The sequence below is a fragment of the Erinaceus europaeus genome, chromosome 18, assembly GCF_950295315.1.
Source record: "Erinaceus europaeus chromosome 18, mEriEur2.1, whole genome shotgun sequence".
Lineage (NCBI taxonomy): Eukaryota > Metazoa > Chordata > Mammalia > Eulipotyphla > Erinaceidae > Erinaceus > Erinaceus europaeus.
In genome coordinates, this window is record NC_080179.1 from 22,275,107 (window position 1) to 22,295,431 (window position 20,325).

General features: G+C 39.0%; 1 protein-coding gene across 3 annotated transcripts in view; it reads right to left on the bottom strand.

Annotated features, from left to right (window-relative positions):
* The window catches only part of NOSTRIN (nitric oxide synthase trafficking), a 74,298-nt gene that overhangs the window by 34,879 nt on the left and 19,094 nt on the right, over positions 1-20,325 (bottom strand). For all 3 annotated transcript variants that reach the window (XM_060177761.1, XM_060177762.1, XM_007539312.3), the window contains 4 exons: positions 6,763-6,846; positions 4,983-5,045; positions 4,574-4,655; positions 170-232 (listed from right to left, as the gene is read on the bottom strand). In XM_060177761.1, the coding sequence (XP_060033744.1) occupies positions 170-232; positions 4,574-4,655; positions 4,983-5,045; positions 6,763-6,846 (292 nt within the window). The remainder of the gene's footprint in view (positions 1-169; positions 233-4,573; positions 4,656-4,982; positions 5,046-6,762; positions 6,847-20,325) is intronic.

A 20,325-nucleotide genomic window follows, 5' to 3' on the forward strand; every position in this document is an offset into this window, starting at 1 on the left:
ACTTTAAGATGTGTGAATCTGTACTCTTGAAACAGATCTGGTGTTGTATACCTATATCACCTCAATATCAGAAATCAGACATTTAAGAATCATGTTATTATCTTTGCATAAAAGCAAAAGCTTTCATGTCTAGAAGCTTAGTTAGCATAAAATGTTTGTATATACTTGCCTTAATTTGTTGATTCCAGTTGCTAATGACAAGATTTGCTGTCTTTTCAACTTCGTTATCAAGCTATGAAAAAAAAAAGAAAAAGAAAAAGGTGTTGCTGCTGCTCTTATTGAGTACTGATACTAATTCTGGCACAATCTAACAATTCACAGGAATTGCATCTTTTCTTTGCTTTCTTTCTTTCCTTCTTTCTTTCTTTCTTTCTTTCTTTCAGACAGAAATTGAGAGCAGAGGATGAGATAGGGAGAAAGAGAGACACCTACAGCATTACTTCACCACTCAGTCCTGAGGCTTCGCACATGGTAGCTTGTATTCCACTACTTGGTCTGGAATTGTGAGACTTTTTTATTTTTTAATTTTATTTCATTGAGAGAGAGAGAGACTAGAGCACTGCTCAGTTCTGTCTTATAGTGGTGCTAGAAACTGAATCTGGGACTTGGAAGCCTGAGGCATGAAAGTCTTCTTCATAACCATTATGCTACCTCCCCAAGCCTGTAAGCTTTTAAGTGAAAATGTTTTAAAAAAACATTTCCTCAGAAAAACAGCCACACTAATTTTCCCCCATACCAAACATATCTTAAGATGGTTCAGTATGAATACTTTTGATTAAAGAAGTGTTTCTACTATATATCTCTGTCAAAAACAATAAAATAATAAAATAAATTTGTACAATCTATGTTGAAGAGGGTCTTGCAGCTTGGTGTTGTTTCAGCTCCCATGATTTTCTCTTTTGGAATTTCCTGTTGCCCAGAATAAACACCATAAGGATCAGTTACAATTCCAGTGCCACTGAGATTACTAGGAGTCTCATTATCCCAGAAATGAATACAACTTTAATTTCATTTTTTTGTTGTAGTTATTATTATTGTTATTGCTGTTATTGTTGTTGGACGGGACAGAGAGAAATGGAGAGAGGAGGGGACGACAGAGAGGGGGAAAGATAGACACCTGCAGATCTGCTTCACCACTTGTGAAGTGACGCCTCTGCAGGTGGGGAGCTGGGGGCTTGAACCGGGATCCTTAGGTGGGTCCTTGCACTTCATGCCACATGCTCTTAACCCGCTGCGCTACCGCCCAACTCCCACAACTTTAATTTCAAAGAGATTGAAGTTCTTAATCATAGTTAACTTTTTGTCCTGCTTTTAACAAACCAAAGAGAGTAGATAATGACTTCCCCTGAACCCCCCACAAGAAGATCAGACTCAAATCTGGACAAAACCTTTTCTCATGGATCACAGTTTTTAAAAATTTTTCTTAGCCAATCATCTCTTAGCAACTCGAGATCTAGCAGAATTTTATCTTTATTTTTTACAGTTGACTACATTTGGGGTACGTGGCTTATTGCAACAAATATTTTGAAAATAAATGCATGTCCTATGCCACTTTTGATTCTAGGCATGTGGTTGAAATATGGGCAAAGTCAATTTAAAAATCAAGAACTAGGGACAAAGGCAAGATAGCTGATTTCTTCCTGCAGTGACAATAAAGCTGCAGCAAGACAGGAAACACCTTCACATAAAAGACTTTAAGCCTGAACAAATAAGCTTCCACAGCAAGGGACAAAAATTGCAGCATCCTGAGGCTGAGAAGACAGAGACAATTTTACCAAGAAAAAACATCACCACATCACAGCAAGCTTTACAACTGAGAAAGGGTCTTTTAAGGCACAGAGCTGTATTCTTGGGGGAGGGGACGTGGTTTGTATCAACCCCTTGGCATTCCAATCCTATAATGATCCTGTAGGTAGAATAGAGATCCTTTCAAAGAAACAACATTTAAATTTATTTTCACCAAAAAGTTCTATAAGAAATACTAAAGGAACTTCTATTAAGTGAAAATAGTAAGGGGTGGGCAGTAGCTTACCTGGTAGAGCACAGGCATTACCACACACAAAGATCCCAGGTTCAAGCACCCACTCTCCACATGCACAGATAAAGCGTCACAAGCAGGCCTCTCTCTCTCCATCTCTCTCCTCCATGTTATTTCTCTATATCTCTATCAACAACAGCAAAGAAAGAAAGAAAGAGAGAGAGAAAGAAAGAAAGAAAGAAAGAAAGAAAGAAAGAAAGAAAGAAAGAAAGAAAGAAGGACAAAAGGAGAAAGGAAAATATCAAATGATCTCACACAGAGAAGTAAAACAAAAGTACAGAAAATGTCAAATATACCTGGGATGTGAAACTGAAATTAACAGCTTGGCAAAAAGTGGAGAGGCTCCAATGGACTGTATTGGAGGGACATTGGTCCTTAGGTGGTGGTGTGGTATGGTAATAAACCGTTTAAAAAGTGTGCGATTGTACTTCTTTTTTTATATATATTTATTTTCCCTTTTGTTGCCCTTGTTGTTTAAGGTTGTTGTGGTTACTGATGTCGTTGTTGTTGGATAGGACAGAGAGAAATGGAGAGAGGAGGGGAAGACAGAGAGAGGGAGAGAAAGATAGACACCTGCAGACCTGCTTCACCGCTTGTGAAGTGACTCCCCTGCAGGTGGGGAGCCGGGGCCTCAAACCAGGATCCTTATGCCAGTCCTTGTGCTTTGCGCCACGTGTGCTTAAGCCACTGTGCCACAGCCCAACTTCAGAGATTGTACTTCTAATACACATAAAGTCTTGTAAATTAATGCTAGCTCAATAAAACACAGGGAGAAAAAAATCCAGTCCTTAATTTTCTGTGAGAGAGAGGGGCATGGTGATGGAGATGCAACAAAGAGATTGTGAACAGCAATAGCAGCTGGGATATGACCTTCATTACTTGAAGCATTATGATAAAGATCATAGCACTTACATTAACTACTAAGGAAGTGCTATAAATAATAATAATAATAATAATAATATGTGGTCTATGAATAATGAAATAGACACTTTTTCTTTCTTTCCTTCTTCCTTTCTCCTCCTCCTCCTCCTCCTTCTTCTTCTTCTCTCTCTCTCTCTCTCTCTCTCTCTCTCTCTCTCTCTCTCTTTCTTTCATAGCTGGGGATTAACCACTCCAGGCCAACTTCTAAAAAAAAAAAAACAAAAAACAGAAACAGAGGTAGAGAAGCAGAAAGAAAGAAATCACAGCATCAAAGATTCCTTCAGTGTTTTGGGGCCAGGTTTGAACCTGAGCCATACCCATGACAAAGCAAGCACACTATCCAAGTGAGCTATCTTGCCGGTGCTCATGTTTGGCTTTTATTAAGTTAGTTTGCAAAAGTCAAGTAGTCACTTTTATTGATTACTGCAAATTTGCCCTAATAATACCTAAGTCGAACATCCATTTTGATAAATACACACACACACAAGTCCCACACAAATATCAATTCAATTCTTTGCTGATTTTAATAGTTGAATTAAAATTTGGGCAATTAACCATTAATCCCCTCAATAAATAAAGAAATTAGGGTGTCACTTCTACTTCATACGATCTTTAAAAAATTTAAAAAAAAATAAATATATTTACCAGAGCACAGCTCAGCTGTGGTGGTGCAGGGGACTGAACCTAGGACTTTGGAGTCTCAGGCATGAAAGTCTCTTTGAATAACCATTATGCTATCTACCCCCACTTATAAGGACTTTTACTTATAGGTTCCCTCATCCTACCTTAAAACCTACCCCATCTCATTGTGGTCATTTGAAATTCCTCTTAATTACTGGCTCTTCCCTTCACAAAAACCACCTGTTACGGCCTCTGAACTACACATGACCCTGCCCATCAGAGTTAAACAGCATTTACTAGATATCCCCTGTAATATAAGTTAAAGTACTTCCGAACTGTATGAAGCAATAATAAGAAAACTGAGCACAAACAAAACTATTCTGGAGGAAGGAAGGATGTTCACACTGAAATTTTAGGGAGCACGTTGAATAATACCAGGAGCCCCTGAAAGAATTGTCTGGGATATTTTCTTCAGTGTTAAGGCTATTTGAGGGTTACTTTTACTATTGCCTTTGTTTAATCCCAAGTTTATAACTATAAAGAGGTGTTTCTTTTAGAAAGTGTGTGCATATTCCTTCTACTTACAAGGTAAATATTTATTGCATGGATAAAAATAAGTGAAATAAAAATAACTTATATTTCACTCTCTAGAAATAATTCCTATTTACATTTTAGGGAGGTCTTTCCATAGTACACTGTAAAGATCCCCAACCCCATTTGATTTTTCTATCATCAGGTTTTTAATGCTTGTACAGTATTCTCTTACTTGAATTTATCAGGATTTATTTTTGAACGATGAAAGTTTGTGGTTTTACACACTTACAAACAGCGCTTTTACCTTCTCGCTCATAAGTCTTTTTGTTTGCATTTAGTTTTTATGCTATATTCTTCAAGTCAAATATGACTTTTAGATGACCTTTTACTTCTTTGACCCAAAGGGGTGAGGGGGCAATTCTTGCTTACACAGAGCAACAAAGAACGAATTTGACTCACAGATTTTCTCTTCTTTTCATGTACAGTCAGAACTTGATGAGTTGGTTTTATTGCTTCCAACTCAATTGCTTTGCCCAGTTTTCTGGAAATGGAACATAAAAGATACATAATCATAGAGTTAGAATATACATCACTTTTGAAGTGATTATTATTAACTGAGGGGGTTCATATTTTCCAATGCAGTCATTGGCATATGCATACAATTTCATTATGTACCAGGTCCCCAGAGTTTTATTCCTCTCCTTCCTCCCCTTCCCTCCCCAGAGTTCTTTGCAGTAGAAATTATTTGGTGCAAAGAAATAAAATGATGTGTCATAGCATATCAATTCAGTACAAGTTTCAAGTGGAGGAATTTAAATATTTATAACTCCCTGCATGATTGGAACAAGACCAAGGTGAGAACACTCACTGATGCAGGTTCGCTGCAGATTTCATGCCTTCCGAGACCCAGGCCCAGGCACTGACAAGACAGCTATAGCCAAAAACAGAGTGAGTGTTATTCTCCAGTAAAAGCTGAGAAAGAAAGCATCATATCAGACTCACCACATTCATCAATTATACTCACGTCTCAATCTGATTTCAATTCCTCCATGAGGTTAAATTCTACTGGCCTGTGTATTTGGAATACAGTCACTACATACACTGCTTTTTTTCAGGTTTTTTTTTTTTTATTTCAATTTTCATTTTATGTTTCATGAAGGTAGAAAAGCAGGAAACAATAGCAGAGAATGAGAAGGCAGTTAGAGGAAGCAGAAAACAGGGTTCTGGGGTTAGAAAACTCTTAATATCATCTTTTATGCTTTTCATTTCACAGATGAATTAACTGAGGCTCAGAGAAGTTATGATGAATTAAAGTCCTGGGCATGTCTCAAGTGTCACTCTGTGTTAGGTCTAATGCCTTTTCCCTGCTGACTTTTAAGAAAACAGGTCAGTTTTTTTTTGTTTTTGTAATTTTCAGAGTTTCACTGCTCCTGATTTTTTCAGATAAAAAGTTGGAGACAGAGAGACAGGAGAGAGGAAAAGACACCACAGTACTGAAGCTTCCTTTAGTGTGTTGAGAGCTGGGTTCTAACCTGGGTCAAACACATGACAAAGTACATGCTCTATTAGGTGAGCTAAAGCATTTTATGATTTTTGTGAACAGCATTACACTTTAAGAAACTGAGACATCTGTTTCTAGTGGAGAGAGGATCAGAAAGCATGATGCTATTTTCTCCCACACTGGAAGCACAGCTCACACTTAATTGGTTTTATAAATCAGAAAATCAGCACAAATCGCAGCAATAAACTTCTGTGATAAAGGCCTGTGTGGATTTTGATGGAGCTGGAGGGGGATAGATGTATGTCTCCTCTCAAATCAAGATGGTGCAAATATGAGAGTGCAGTATGTTTAACAGCAAACATTAATCATTATGGTAGATTCTTGTTCACATAATCCAATTTCCATTTTAAAAGACTGGTTCTTAGTGGTGGGTGTGGTTGCTGTTAAACATACTGCAGTCAAAATCAGAACCAACAGCTAAATAATCATAAAACTTGTCAAGGTTTGTTCCATGGGATTAAATATAAGATCCATGAGGAGATGAGAGGATGAACCTATGTGTCAACAACTACACTGTAAAGAATCCTCCAATAAACTGGGGGGTGGGGAGAAGCACTTAACATAGTACCTGACATATAGTAAGTGTCCCAAAACTGGGACACTTACTTACATATTTGATATATATATATATATATATATATATATATATATATATATATATATATATATACCGCCAGTTTTTATAATTTAGACTTAATCTAGTAATACTAGTGCCTCAAGATAGTAATAATAATGCCACCTTTTATTTTAAGAATAAATTGGCTGGGGGCCGGGTAGTGGTGCATGGGATTAAGTGCACATGGTATGAAGCTTAAGGACCCACACAAGGATCCAGGTTCGAGCCCTGAACTCCTCACCTGTGTGTGTGTGTGTGGGGTCACTTCACAAACAGTGAAACAGGTCTGCTGTGTCTTTCTCTCTTCTTCTCTATCTTCCCCTCGTCTCTCAATTTTTCTCTGTCCTATCCAATAAAATGGGAAAAATGGCTACCAGGAGCAGTGGATTTGTAGTCCTAGCACTGAGCCCCAGTGAGAAACCCTAGAGGCAAAAAAAAAATGAATTTGGCCTTACCACTTTATGTACTTACTTTTTCTTTGTGCTTTGTAATGCTTTGCCCAGCTTGATTGCCAGTTTCTGAAGTCCTTTGGCATAGCTAATCTCCAAATTTGCCCTGTTAGCAAAAGGGTAGCTGTTAGATAGGATATGCTGACCAAAACTAATACACACACACACACACACACACACACACACACAGGCAAGCAAATGCACATACAGAGGAAGAAAGGGAAAGGAAGACAGGCTTTAGCTGAAAATGCAAAATCTACAGAAGGAAGAGACGGTTTATTTACCATAAGGATCATCCTCTGATGCCTAGGTATAATCCTGAAGGGGGATTCTACAAATGGAAAGATTTTTTAATGTAATTATCGATTTATTATTTCTTTACCAGAACATTGTTCGGCTCTGGCTTATGGTGGTGTAGGAATTACATCCAGGAATTAGGAGCCTTGGGCATGAAAGTCTTTTTGCATCACCATTATGCTACCTGTTTTGCCCAGAAAGAATTTTTTTAAACAATTTATTTCTTTGAAAAAAAAAACCAACAATGATTTATGTATGAGAGGGAGGGGAAGAGAGAGACATACAGAGAGAGAACCAAAGCACCCCCTGGCACATGCAGTATTAGATATCCAACTCAGGCACTCATGCTTTCAGGTTAAAACTTTATACACTGAGTCGCCACCCTGATCACAGAAATTTAATAAGTTTTTAAATAAATAAATTTTTTAAATTTAACCTTTCTGTATATTAATGTTATAGTTGGGGTCTATTCAGATAATCAAATTGTGAGGTCTTTAGGGTAGGCCCAAACAATATAAGGATATGTCCTTACGAAAAAGGGAAACGACAGAGACAGATGTGAACATGTGGAGAATATGTGAAGATGAAGGCAGAGATGAGATGATGTATCTACAAGCCAAAGAATGCTAATAATTGCATCAAATCACCAGAAGCAAAGGAGAGGTTCAGAACGGAGACTCTCTCACAGTCCTCAGAATGAATCACCCTGACCAACATAGACTTCCATTCTTTAGAAATACAAATGAATAACTTTCTGTTGCTTAAGCTACCCAACCAGCAACACTTTATTAAGTTATTTCTAGCAAACTGACCTAACTAGTAAAGAACAGTGATTTTTTTCCCTCACTATCCTGAGGCACTAACATTACTAGATTAGCTCTAAATTAATAGAAGCTGGCCATGAAATGACAAATTATGATGGAATTAACTGAATAGTCGCTTTCTACTGTGACACTGCAGGGATAGCCAACACTAGATCTAGAAAACTAATTCCCATAGCTTTCTATGCAGGACAAGACTCAGCAGGGAATCTCAGCATGCCTGCAAAAAGAAAATTTGGTTCTTTGGGGTAGGATGAATCACACTTCCTTTAGTTGATTTTAGTTGATGTCCTACTTATAAATCTATCTGTAGCTTAAGTGGAGACATAGTCTTACTCATCTTCTCACTTTCCACTAAAGATAATAAAAATGTAGGAAATTAAATCAGAGTCTTTGCTGCAAATTGTTCAGCCTTTTAATACCACTTCCATTATAGAATATCCTTAGAATTATTTATGACTTCATTTCATTTAGGAAATAAACTGAAAATTTCCAGAAACTAATCTCATAGTCAGATGCTTTCATACAAATTAGACTTGGTGTTTTAGGCTGAATGGGTAAGACAGCTCTCTTTATAAAATGGAATTTTAAGAGCATTGGCTATTGATCTATTACTAAATTTCTTTCATTTTTCTATATTAACATATCTGTGCTCTAAGCTATTTTTTTTTATTATTTTTTGAAAGTTCATTGTAGACTATATATTAAGTCCTAGGTACATAAAAACCCACTTGGCACAAGACTCTGTCCAACTAGAAGCAAAGCATTTAAAAATGATAAAGTAAATAAATATATCCTTTAAACACAGCTTTCTTCACTCCTAGAATATGTTCCAATTCATGGGGACAGATGTGCACTGGTCAGTATCAAGTTGAGAAAGACTATCACCCTTAATGAACATTGGACACTTGAGAATCTCAGAAACATCCACTGTTCAGTGGGGTGACATCTGGAAACATTGAAAGGAAGCAGTTATTTAGATAGAGGGAAAAGTGACTTGGGAGCATTAAAATTGCATGTGTGTGAAGCCCTGACTCCAAACCACTCAGTCCTGGGGAAATAGTTCAACTTGGTAGAGCATCAGGCTGTGTGTCTGAGGTTCATGTAATGACCCCTAGTCCTGCACGCACTGGAGTTGATTATCTCTGTCTCATGAATCTTTCCTATGTGCTATAAAATCTGTCTGTTTTTTTTTTTTTAAGGAAAAAAATCAGACCAACTTCAAGGGCTTTTATGATAATTAAGGTGTGTCAATAACACAAGCTTAGAAGGGATTGGAATTGGCCTCTTGCTCCCTCTTTGATTTCCCTGTCTACATCCCCTTGTTTACATACACCTGCTTAGTACCTTTGCACTGACAGTGACCTCTATTTGGTACTCTCATTATATCACTACATGGCACCCCCTTCAAGTAAATCCCACCATATTCTGCCCACACATCTCCTTTTATAGAAGCCCCTTCTATTTTTAGTTATGTCCTACAACTTACCACTATTTACTTCACATTGTTAAAAGACTTCTACAAACTGTCCTCAAATATAAGCTCCAAGAAGGTCCAGGATTTTGTTGTTGCTGAATGCTGTGTTCCTAGTCCCAGAACAGCGCATGGCATGTAACAGCAGCGTGGTAAGTATGTCTTGAATCAATGAATAAATGAATGGGCTCCCCATCAGTCTTGGTTAGAAATTTTTGGCTGCCCTCTGCTACAAGCTACTGCTCTTGTTTCACCACTTTTGAAAAACTTAAACTGCCTCACCACTGAAGTATGTTGCCACTAATTTGACTGTGTTCAGCCTGATGTCAGAGTACACTGCTTTCTAGCACTTGAAATAGCTTTCCTAGCTTACTGCCAACCAGAGGACCCTTTAGGACCTTCCCTACTAGCACTCCATTCCTTCATGAAAGCCACGCCTGGAACATTGAGCAGGCTGAAACATTTGCAGTGCTCTAATCTGTGCTGGGCACCAAATTCTTAGTGAATATTTAGTTTTCTAGTATCGTTTTTATTATTTATCCAAAAGTTTCTCTACACATTTAGAATAACCCCAGTAAACCAAAATGGTGAAGGAGGAGGGGGAGAATCCTGTTTTTCCATCTATCACATCCAGAACAGTCTTGAATGGCTTCTCATTAGGAAGGTGTATTAATACCATCAAGCATATCATCCCATCTCCCCCAGAATTTAGTTTCATTGTTAGAATGTTCTGATAGGCCATGCAAAGCAGTTCAGAGACTTAGCCAAAACACAAAGAACAGCTAGCAGAAAGAAGTGTTGCTTTCCTTTAACTTGCCAACTTACTTAGATTCAACTAGGGGGGAAAAAATAAGCAGGCCTTTGGTGACCAAAGAAAGCAAAAATCCTGGTTGTGTTGAACGGATTGCTTTTCTGTGTTGGGTCTGATAACCTGACTCCCAAACCTTAGTACTTTTTGTTTGTTCCTTTGTTTTCCTCTCAGAGAGACAGGAAGAGACAGAGGGTAGGTAGGAAGATACACCATAACATAGGAGCTCGCATCTGGTACTAAGACAGCTCCTATGAAGTGGAGGAGCTCCAAATTGTCTTCTTTGTCGCTCCTTTCTCCTGTCTTGGAAATTACGGAGAGACTGGAGATGGAGAGTTGCAGAGGAAGGATCATGTAGGTACAGTAAAAATTCACACCGCCTCTCACTTAGCCTTTAATTGCAGTGTTCTGATTCACCAAAACGCCTGCTGGCTTAGGGGCCAGGGATCCACAGCAGCCCCAGCACAGAAGAGCTTTGGGGGCCTCTCCCCAGACATCTATGCTGTTACAAGGCCAGTTCGTGGATGCAGAGGGAAAGTGTGAAGAGCATGGAAAATAGGACAAATGGAGGTTGTGATATCAAAAGTCGACACAAGTTAACTTTCTTTTTTTTTTTTTAACTTTTCTAGATTTATTTTCCCATTTGTTACCCTTGTTTTTTATTGTTGTTGTTATTGATGTCATTGTTAGCTAGGACAGAGACAAATGGAGAGAGGAGGGGAAGACAAAGAGGAGGGGAGAAAGATAGACACCTGCAGACCTGCTTCACTGCCTGTGAAGCAAATCCCCTCCAGGTGGGGAGCTGGGGCTGGAACCTGGATCCTTATGCTGGTTCTTGTGCTTGCACGCTTAACCCGCTGCACTACAGCCTAACTCCCACAAGTTGACTTTCTTTTTTTTTAAATGATTTTTATTTTATTTTATTTATTTTCCCTTTTTGTTGCCCTTGTTGTTTTTCATTATTGTTGTAGTTATTATTGTTGTTGTTGATGATGTTGTTGTTGTTAGATAGGACAGAGAGAAATGGAGAGAGGAGGGGAAAACAGAGAGGGGGAGAGAAAGATAGACACCTGCAGACCTGCTTCACCGCCTGTGAAGGGAACCCCCTACAGGTGGGGAGCCGGGGGCTTGATCCGGGATCCTTACGCCGGTCCTTGTGCTTTGTGCCATGTGCGCTTAACCCACTGTGCTACCGCTCAACTCCCACAAGTTAACTTTCTAAGGCTAAACTGGGGCACCACTTCTATGAACAGCTCTATTGTATTAGATCTACCTTCTCATCTTTATCTATGGGTAGTTGAAAACAATTTAGAATCTGCATTGAAATTGAATAAGCAAAGCAGGTTGCAGTCATCTCCTCTTGCATTTTAAACCCTTAGCCATTTCAGAATCCTCAGCAGATTAGCCTGAAAATCAGAAGGAAATGAAATGCAAGAGGGCAGGATTAGTGTGGGTATTTGTGCATCTATGGGGAGTGGGCCACTGTCTTTGTACATCCTTTCTGTGGAGTTTACCATTGACTAAATAGCTCCCAGGGCTCTGGTCCTGAAAGGCTTTATAACAAAAGTTCATGGGCCTATTGCTCCCCACAGAAAATGGATTCAGTTGGCAAACAAGGAAAATGCTGTCAATTGGTGGGGGTGGAGTGTGTTATTCTACAAGTGTAGAGAGCCTTTTGTGTGTAAATTGGAATAAACATTGTTATGTGGTTTGTCCATACTCATGGATTAATAAAGCAATATAATTATCCCTTTAGAGTCCCTGCTAAACAGAAATGAAGCCACCTCAGTGAGACCTCAAGGCAGAGGTAAAAATAAGTACCACCCCCACCCCACCCCCACACTGTTCTTTTTCTCAGTCCTTTGATGGGAATTACAGTATTATGGCTTCCACTTAGAAGCCATGGCATATAAAGGAAACAAGAAAAGCAGGGCTAATTTTGTTATTTGTTCGTTTATTATTGTTTTATTTTTTATTTTTGCCAGAGCACTGCCAAGCTCTAACTTACGGGGGGGGGGGGGGGGGGGGGTGAGAATTGAACCTGGGACCTCAGAGCCTCAGGCATGAGAGTTTGTTTGCATAACCATTATGCTATCTCTCCCCACCCAGGGCCAGTATTTCTTTTCTTTTTCTTTCCTCTTCCTCCCTCCCTCCCCTCTTCCCTACCTCCCTTCCTTTCTTTTTTCCTACTTTGTCTCTCTTTCTTCCTTCTTTCCTTCCTTCCCTTCTTTCTTTCTTCCTTTCTTTCTTTTTCACCAGAGCACTGCTCAACTCTGACTGCAGTTGGTACCTGGGACTGAACCTGGGACCTCTAATACCTCAGGCATGAACATGTTTTTTTTTTTTTTTTGTTAATTGTTGTTTTGCATAAGCATGATGTTATCTCTCCAGTTCACCAATCTTAAATTGAAGATATATCCCTCCATTAAAATAATCATAAACAAGCTTGTAAGATTAATGTGCTAAATCTAGTTCTACAATAACCCTATCTAATAGGAACTGAGATTCCTTTTCCAAGTAACTGACTGGGCATATGTGAAACTGATGATGTATATAGGCTTCTATGAGTAGCTTAATCTTGAAATACCCCCATAAGTCTTAAAAGACTCTGGGCCAGTGAGATGGCATGCACTACCTTGTAATCCATTTATATTCCAATTTCCACTCAGCATGAGAATGCAGGCCAATACATTTTCATTAGTAATAATAAAGACAAACTAATAAGTCAAAGAGCAATATTTGTCTCAGATTTTAAAATAAGTTCTATTTTGGGGGGGGATGAATTGAACTGCAAGTTTATAAGTGACTTTATAATCGAATTCAGGGTACCCTGCTCTAGTAAAATTAAGACAAAAAGGGGTAAGAAGCAAAATATGCAACTGACCCCTGTATCTCTGAGGACTTAATTAAAAATAAAGTGTTTCTCAGACTTGGAAAAAAAAAATCCCATGACAAAACCCTCTCTTCATTCTGAATTAAAGAAGTTTGGCAATCTGAAAGGCTTCGTGACCTCAGCCCTACTTATCTTCACCTCCTTTCCTGCAGCAAGAGTTTCCAGTGTGGGTGGGGTCTATTCTGCTGGTGTTTTTGTTTGTTTGTTTGTTGTTTTCTGCCCAACCCTCATCAGTTTGTCCTTTGAAAGTCAGTCATCAGCTCATCTCACAAACAGATTCTATTTCAGATTTAGTTGTTCAGAATTTGAAAGTCATTTTTATATGAGAGTTCTGTCAATCAGCATCTGGGTTGTCTGTCTAGTCTACAGCATCCATTTCATCACTGCTGATGGCCTTAGTTCTGGTTTCGAAACTGTGAGGATGAGACCTGGAGAAGGTCCTTGCAGGTCATCCAGTCCAGGACTCGCCATGAGTCCCTGCTCACTTCTAACCCAGGGGCCAGTATACAGACGTAATAGTCCTAGTGCTCGGTTAATTCCTGAATGGGGTAGATTTGTAAGTGATATATGTGGGGTGTCATGGTGGGGAGAATAAAGAAAAATAGACAAGGACGATTGTTTCCTTGTCACCAACCTTTTAGCTGGAAAACAAAACTGACACAGAATGCCATCCTATCATCTAAATGCCAGTGAGGTTGGTGTTAAGTTTTGGTCATGTGGAAGTGAGAGGAGAGAGTTGCCCTTTGCCCACTTAAAATCCCAAGTGGCTCTGGGGATTCACAGACTCCGTGCTCACAGTTTGAAAGCTGTTAGATGTGATGACAGCTAATGTCTCGCTCACAGAGAACCTTAGGACTCTGAAAGGAGCTAGACCAGACTTTCCCTGAACATCTTGGGATTCCTCTTTGCACACCGCAAACTGCCTGCTCATCTAGAAGATGCCCTTTCATGGAGCTTAGGAGGGACCAGGCAGGAACTAAAATAAGCCATACTTATCATATCCCTATCTGTAAATTAGGGTCAATGACAGTATCTTTTTTTTTTTCTTGCCTCCAAGGTCATTTCTGGGACTTGGTGCCTGCACTATGAATCCACTGTTCCTGGAGGACATTTTTCCCTTTAGTTGCCCTTGTTGTTTATTGTTGCTGTTATTGCTGTCATCATTGCTGGATAGGACAGAGAAAAATTGAGAGAGGAGGGAAAGGCAGAGAAGGGGAGAGAAAGATAGAAACCTGCAGACCTGCTTCACCACCTGTGAAGCAACTCCCCTGCAGGTGGGGCCTCGAACCAGGATCCTTATACCAGTCCTTGCGCTCATGCGTGCTTAACCCACTGCACCACCACTCAGCCCCCTGACAGTACATTTGTATTAAGTTGGGTTGTGAGGATCAAAGAATCCATGTGTGAGACCAACTCAACACAGTATCTGACCTATATATTGTGCTGGGTAAATAATTTCTTCCAGCCGAACGGTTGTGCACCTGGTTGAGAGAATATGTTACACTATGTAAGGACCCAGGTTCGAGCCCTTGATCCCCATATGCAGTGGGAAAGCTTCACTAGTGGTGAAGCAGTGTTGCAGGTGTCTCTCTATCCCTCTCTATCTCCCTCTTCCCTCTTGATTTCTGGCTGCCTTTATCAAATAAATAAAGATAATTTTAAAAATAACAATTTCTTCCATGATCTTAATATTCTTTTCTGACCTTTGTTCAAGCTAGCATGTCACATACGATGTAAGCAAATTTCTTTGGCATTTTGTTATTGCTCCTCAGGAAAAAAATAGCTTCTATTTAACATATCAAAATTTTGAATGCACAAGCAGAGCCGCTCATGCATTAATGCATTCACTCACTTTGTGATTATCTATTGTATATCTGCTTCATGCAGGCTCTGTACTTGTCAGGAGGGATGCAGAGACCCTCAAGGAATGCAGCCTCCATTGGAGGAGACAGACAAGTGAACAGAGCTAAGACTGTAGGGCTCTGAGAACTATTGCAGAGAGGAAGCACTAGTTCTGCCTATCTCTCAGGGGCACTGTGACTTGATTGGCAGGACTTAATCTTAAAGAGAGCATTGAATGGTGTCTGCCCATGGAGGTGAATAAGTGTCTACCGTGTATAAAAGCAGAGATCGACAATAGACAATGGTTTGGGTGACTCCCAAACCATGGCAGGCACCCATGAAGGGTGACTCCAAGTGGTTCAGTAAAATTGTGAGGGGCAGTGATGATGGGAAGATGGAGAGAGACAAGCTGAATAGGAATTCAAGGCCCAGATCTCAAAGGTCCTTTTACAAAATGCCATGAGGGCTGACTTTCATACTAAAAGGTTATACTAAAGGTCTCTGACTATACTGACCAGTCAAGGCTAGAACGGTTTGCTCAAAAGACCTGGGCCTTAGTTCCAATGTTGAGGCAGTGTGCTTAGTTAGAAATAGGAGACTGTCCTATTGTGAATGAACAGAGATCTGAGCCAGTGTTTAAAGCACAATGGTTGAGAGTGGATTGGATTTCTGTTTTAGCTCAGTCTCTCAGGGCTAAGCCTTTGTATAGCACATAAGCTGCACAGCTGCAAGGCAGAAAAACAGGTTGAGATTTGTGACACAATAGTAGCAAAGGCTGTGAAGTGAAAAGAATGCTATAGATATGAGATGCTCAGAAGAGGGAAATATGAAGACGTGGTCATGAGAGGAAATAGAAGGAATTGTGGGTAGTTCCCAAGTTTGGGCCTCAATTAGATAACTAATGGCCTCAGTCACCATAGTAAAAAATTCCAGAGTATCAAGTTGGGGTAGGAAACTGATAAATTCAAAGGCTGACTTTGAATTTCCACAGGACATATAGCTGGAAATATCCAAACAGACTATTGGATATGCAGTGTGAAGTACAAGTAAGGTAAATCTCCTAGTAGTCTACGTGTGGTGGTCATGAATACATAGAAAAGGACTGAGGATGGGAATATAGCCCAATGTGTCAAGCACAAGATTCGCGTGCCTGAGGGGTCAGAGATCAGGTTCAATTCTCTGCACCACTGCAAGCCAGAATGGAGCAATAGTGTGGTCTCTCTCCCTCTTACAAGTAAATAAATCTTTACTTAAAAAATTGAAGTAGCAGGGGTCGGGTGGTGGCACACCTGGTTATGTGCACACATAAAAGTGCACAAGGACCCAGGTTCAAGCCTTTGGTCCCCACCTTCAGGAGGAAAGCTTCACAAGTGTTGAAGCAGTGCTACTGGTATCTCTCTGTCTGTCTGTCTGTCTCTCTCCCTCCCTCTCTCAATTTCTGCTTCTATCCAATTATATATATGTTGAAGCAGTGGGTATAGTAGAAATAAGTGAAGCTTTATTAAGAATTTTATTACACATAGCATCAGCAATGGATTATGAATGGAATAATGCCTAACTATACTTCTTTTTTTTTTCTTGAAAAATGTTCATAACAGTCATACCTGTAATTTGAAAACTTGAGCTTAAACTTTCTTACAAAGGAGCAATTATTTTCTCATCAAAGCCTGTTCAAACATTAACTGTGAGGGTGCAGGAAACCCAACACTTAAATGGTTTTTGGGAATATGTCTTTGTCTTTTAAAATCTGAGTTATAATTGTAATTAAGTGGGCCCAAGCAAGGATTTTGGCACTTGACAACTGTTGTGTATCTCTGGATAGATCTGAGTTAGGGGCTCCAAAAAGGGAAAACTGAAGCAACAATTTATATAAAAAAGAAACTAAATATGAAACACATTTCAGAATATTCCAGAACAATGTTGTCTCAATAACAACTTCTTTTTTCTGTCACCACCAGTCAGAATAAATGCAAGAAATGAAACATTATCTGGAGTTTGATTCTTATTCTCTTTTCAACAGAAACAGACACCACTGTATTCTTAATCAAGGTGTCTGGAATTGTTAAAATCCAGGGACAGGAAAGACCTCATTCTAATACTATGTCTATAATAATATGAATGCACACATTCAAACCTTTCACTTATGTATTTACTCAGTGTATAAGCTTTTATTGAATGTGTTTTATGTAGATGTTATTCTTAATATAGATGCTATTACTATTCTACACCTTTCACTGTACTGGCCATTCTATTTCCATTCATAATTTTCTGTCATGAAATTTGGTGGAAATACCTACTACAGATATTAAAAGAGTTAATTTTACTTGTCTGACTGATGTTCTATTACTTGACCATAACTCTAAAGTAGTGGAATCATTTCTTTTAAAGGACACTACCTTTTCAGTTATCTTTTTAAGACAAGTGAAAATTATCATTGATGCTTATGGAGTAAATCCATTTATGTTAAGAGGAAAATAAGCTCAGCACTCATGTCTGGAGAGCTGGTGGAAGTCAGCTTCCTATCTTTTGTATATGTAGGCAAGGTATTACTGAATTCATGGAATGGGGAGTGTGAAGGCAAGAGCTATTCTAGTGTGTTGTAACCATATGTCCTTTCAATTCAAACACCATAAGAAGAGATAGTGACCTTAGAAGCAACCCAATAAGAAGAAATGACCCAGTCCTGAGAAGAAGCTTCCTTCCTGCGCCACCTGATGTGTAAGAATATTAACAAACTGTGTACTACATTCAGTTGGTGTCCATTAGAAGACAGCTCTTTTCAAATACTCTTGCTGTCAGCATCCTTCAGGTTAGCTTCATGATCAAACCCCAGAGCCAAAGTAGGAAAATGTAAAGCTAAGTATAAAAGACACTGTTAAATGCACACTCACCTGGAATGAGTACAAAACATCTCAAAAATAGCATCTTTGATCAGGGGAAATGATTTCACGCTACAAGATGGAATCTCAAAAAGTTCAGGAAAACATCTATTGCATAAAAAAGAAGTAGCATATTTTTCTTAGGTCTCAGTAAAATATTTTTGTAATTATGTTGTGCAATCTTCATCTCAGAGGTGTGAACCTAATTATGATAACTAATGTATTCTTTACAAATCTCAAATTCTCAAGTTTGTCCACAAGGAAGTTAAACTATGATGATTAAGCTACCTCAGCATTTCTTCTTTACTGGAGCAGATCTGCCCTTCTAGAATGAGCATGTAGAAGGATTTACAGATTAGTAGGTCTGGGACGGATGGCAACAAAAAAGGAGCAATTTCAAGATAAATATGAGTGAGAAATAGAGACTCTGACAGAATAAGTGCAAAGCAGAAATGTCTGTGGCAAGGTGGGCACATAGACTGACCTGGACAAAAGGAAGCAATGAGGTCATCTTGAAAAATTGATTCAAATCTTTCTTAAATTTAGTTATCAGACATTATCTAACGCCTGTGTTGTGCCTTTATAGGTGGACCACCGATGAATTTGTTCTCTTTGGCTTGTAGATGCATCGCCTCATTTCTGCTTTCATCCTTACAGGATCTTCTCACCAGGGTCATATCTGTCTCTTTGACCAAATTCTCCCTTTTTATAAAGACACATCCTTATTGTTTTAGTTTTTTTTAATATTTATTTTATTTATTTATTCCCTTTTGTTGCCCTTGTTGTTTTATTGTTGTAGTCGTTGTTGGATAGGACAGAGAGAAATGGAGAGAGGAGGGGAAGACAGAGAGGAGGAGAGAAAGACAGACACCTGCAGACCTGCTTCACCGCCTGTGAAGCGACTCACCTGCAGGTGGGGAGCCGGGGTTCGAACCGGGATCCTTATGCCAGTCCTTGTGCTTTGCGCCACCTTCGCTTAACCCGCTGCACTACAGCCCGACTCCCTTTGTTTTAGTTTTTTTTATGCTTTTTTTTTGTCTGTTTTTGGCTAGAGCACTGTTTAGTTCTAACTCTTAGTGGTACCAGTGATCAAGCCTAGGATATTTCCCATCCAGGCCCATTGCATGACCATTTCACTATCTCCCCAGGCCCAGATCACTACTTTTTTTTTTTTTTTTTTTTTGAGCAACAGCTATCAAGATCCAGATACCAACAACTTTGCTCATGTATACAGCTGCTACACATATAGTCTGTTTGATCTACGAGAGGGAGATTATTTCTAGTATGCATAATGGAATAAACACGGTAACTAGTCTTAGTTTAAGTATTTTCCTTTGAGACTGATAAGAATCTTTTCTTTTCTTTCTTTTTTTAAAAGAATTTATTTATTCATGAGACAGATAGGAGGAGAGAAAGAACCAGGCATCACTCTGGTACATGTGCAGCTGGGGATCGAACTTGTAACCTCATGGTTGAGAATTCAGTGCTTTATCCACTGCATCACTTCCTGGACCACAAGAATCTTTTCTTATAGAACACATTTTCTCCCAGTTGTTTCCTATTTCCTCCCTATTCTTTTATAGAGTTTTGTATTCATGAAACTCAGCTATTAGGGTAGTGCTAGTATTTGTCTAATAAATATATATCCACATGAAAAACCTAGTTATATTCTTTATAAAAGCCTGCTGGAGCTCTCCTGTATCATTCCTTGACCTTGATTCTTGGGGTGCTGTTAAAGCTAGTGAACATTCTTGCCTTATTAATAAGCATGCAACTGACATATACACGTGTTATCAGGGTACATTTGTAATATTTTAAATTAGAAACAAGTCATCTTAAAGAATAAACCATCTTTTATGAGGCTATCTTTATAGCTACTTATTATAGAACTTTCTAGACATAAAGAAGTGGCCCCAAATATACTTCTTTCAGTCCAATTCTGTCTTAGGTTCTCTAATTTTATGTAGGGATTTCTATAACTTTCCTGATTGAGTGCTTTGCCATATAACCACATTTAATAAGAAGAAATTATATGCAAAATAATGACTTTAAATATATATATATATTTTAATGACAGAGACAGACTCACAGAGATCACTGAGCATTGCTCAGTTCTGGCTTATGGTGGGGCTTGAATCTGAGACCTCAGAGCCTCAGGTATGAAAGTCTTTTGTATAAGCATTATTCTATCTCCCCAGACCAAAATAATGACTTCCCATCTATCCATCCATCTATCCATCCATCGTTTACTAAAGTAAAAATGGTCGACTTTAATTGCTCAACATGCAAAAATGAGTAAAGTGGAGCTCCTGCCAAGACAAGGAAGATAAGTAGGTCAGCTAATACTTATCATCAGAGGGAGAGCTACAGTAATGGGTGTGTACGGGCAGGTACAATCGTGGGGCTTAAGAGGGGGTGAGAGGCTCAGTCAAAAGAATCAGAAGAGACTTGACTGAGGCTTCCCAAGCAGAACTGCACCCTGTCACTTCCTGGTACTCGAGTGATAAATGGTACTCGAGTGATAAATGCACAATAGAAAAAAAGACCACTCTGCAAACCAATCTCTTAAGT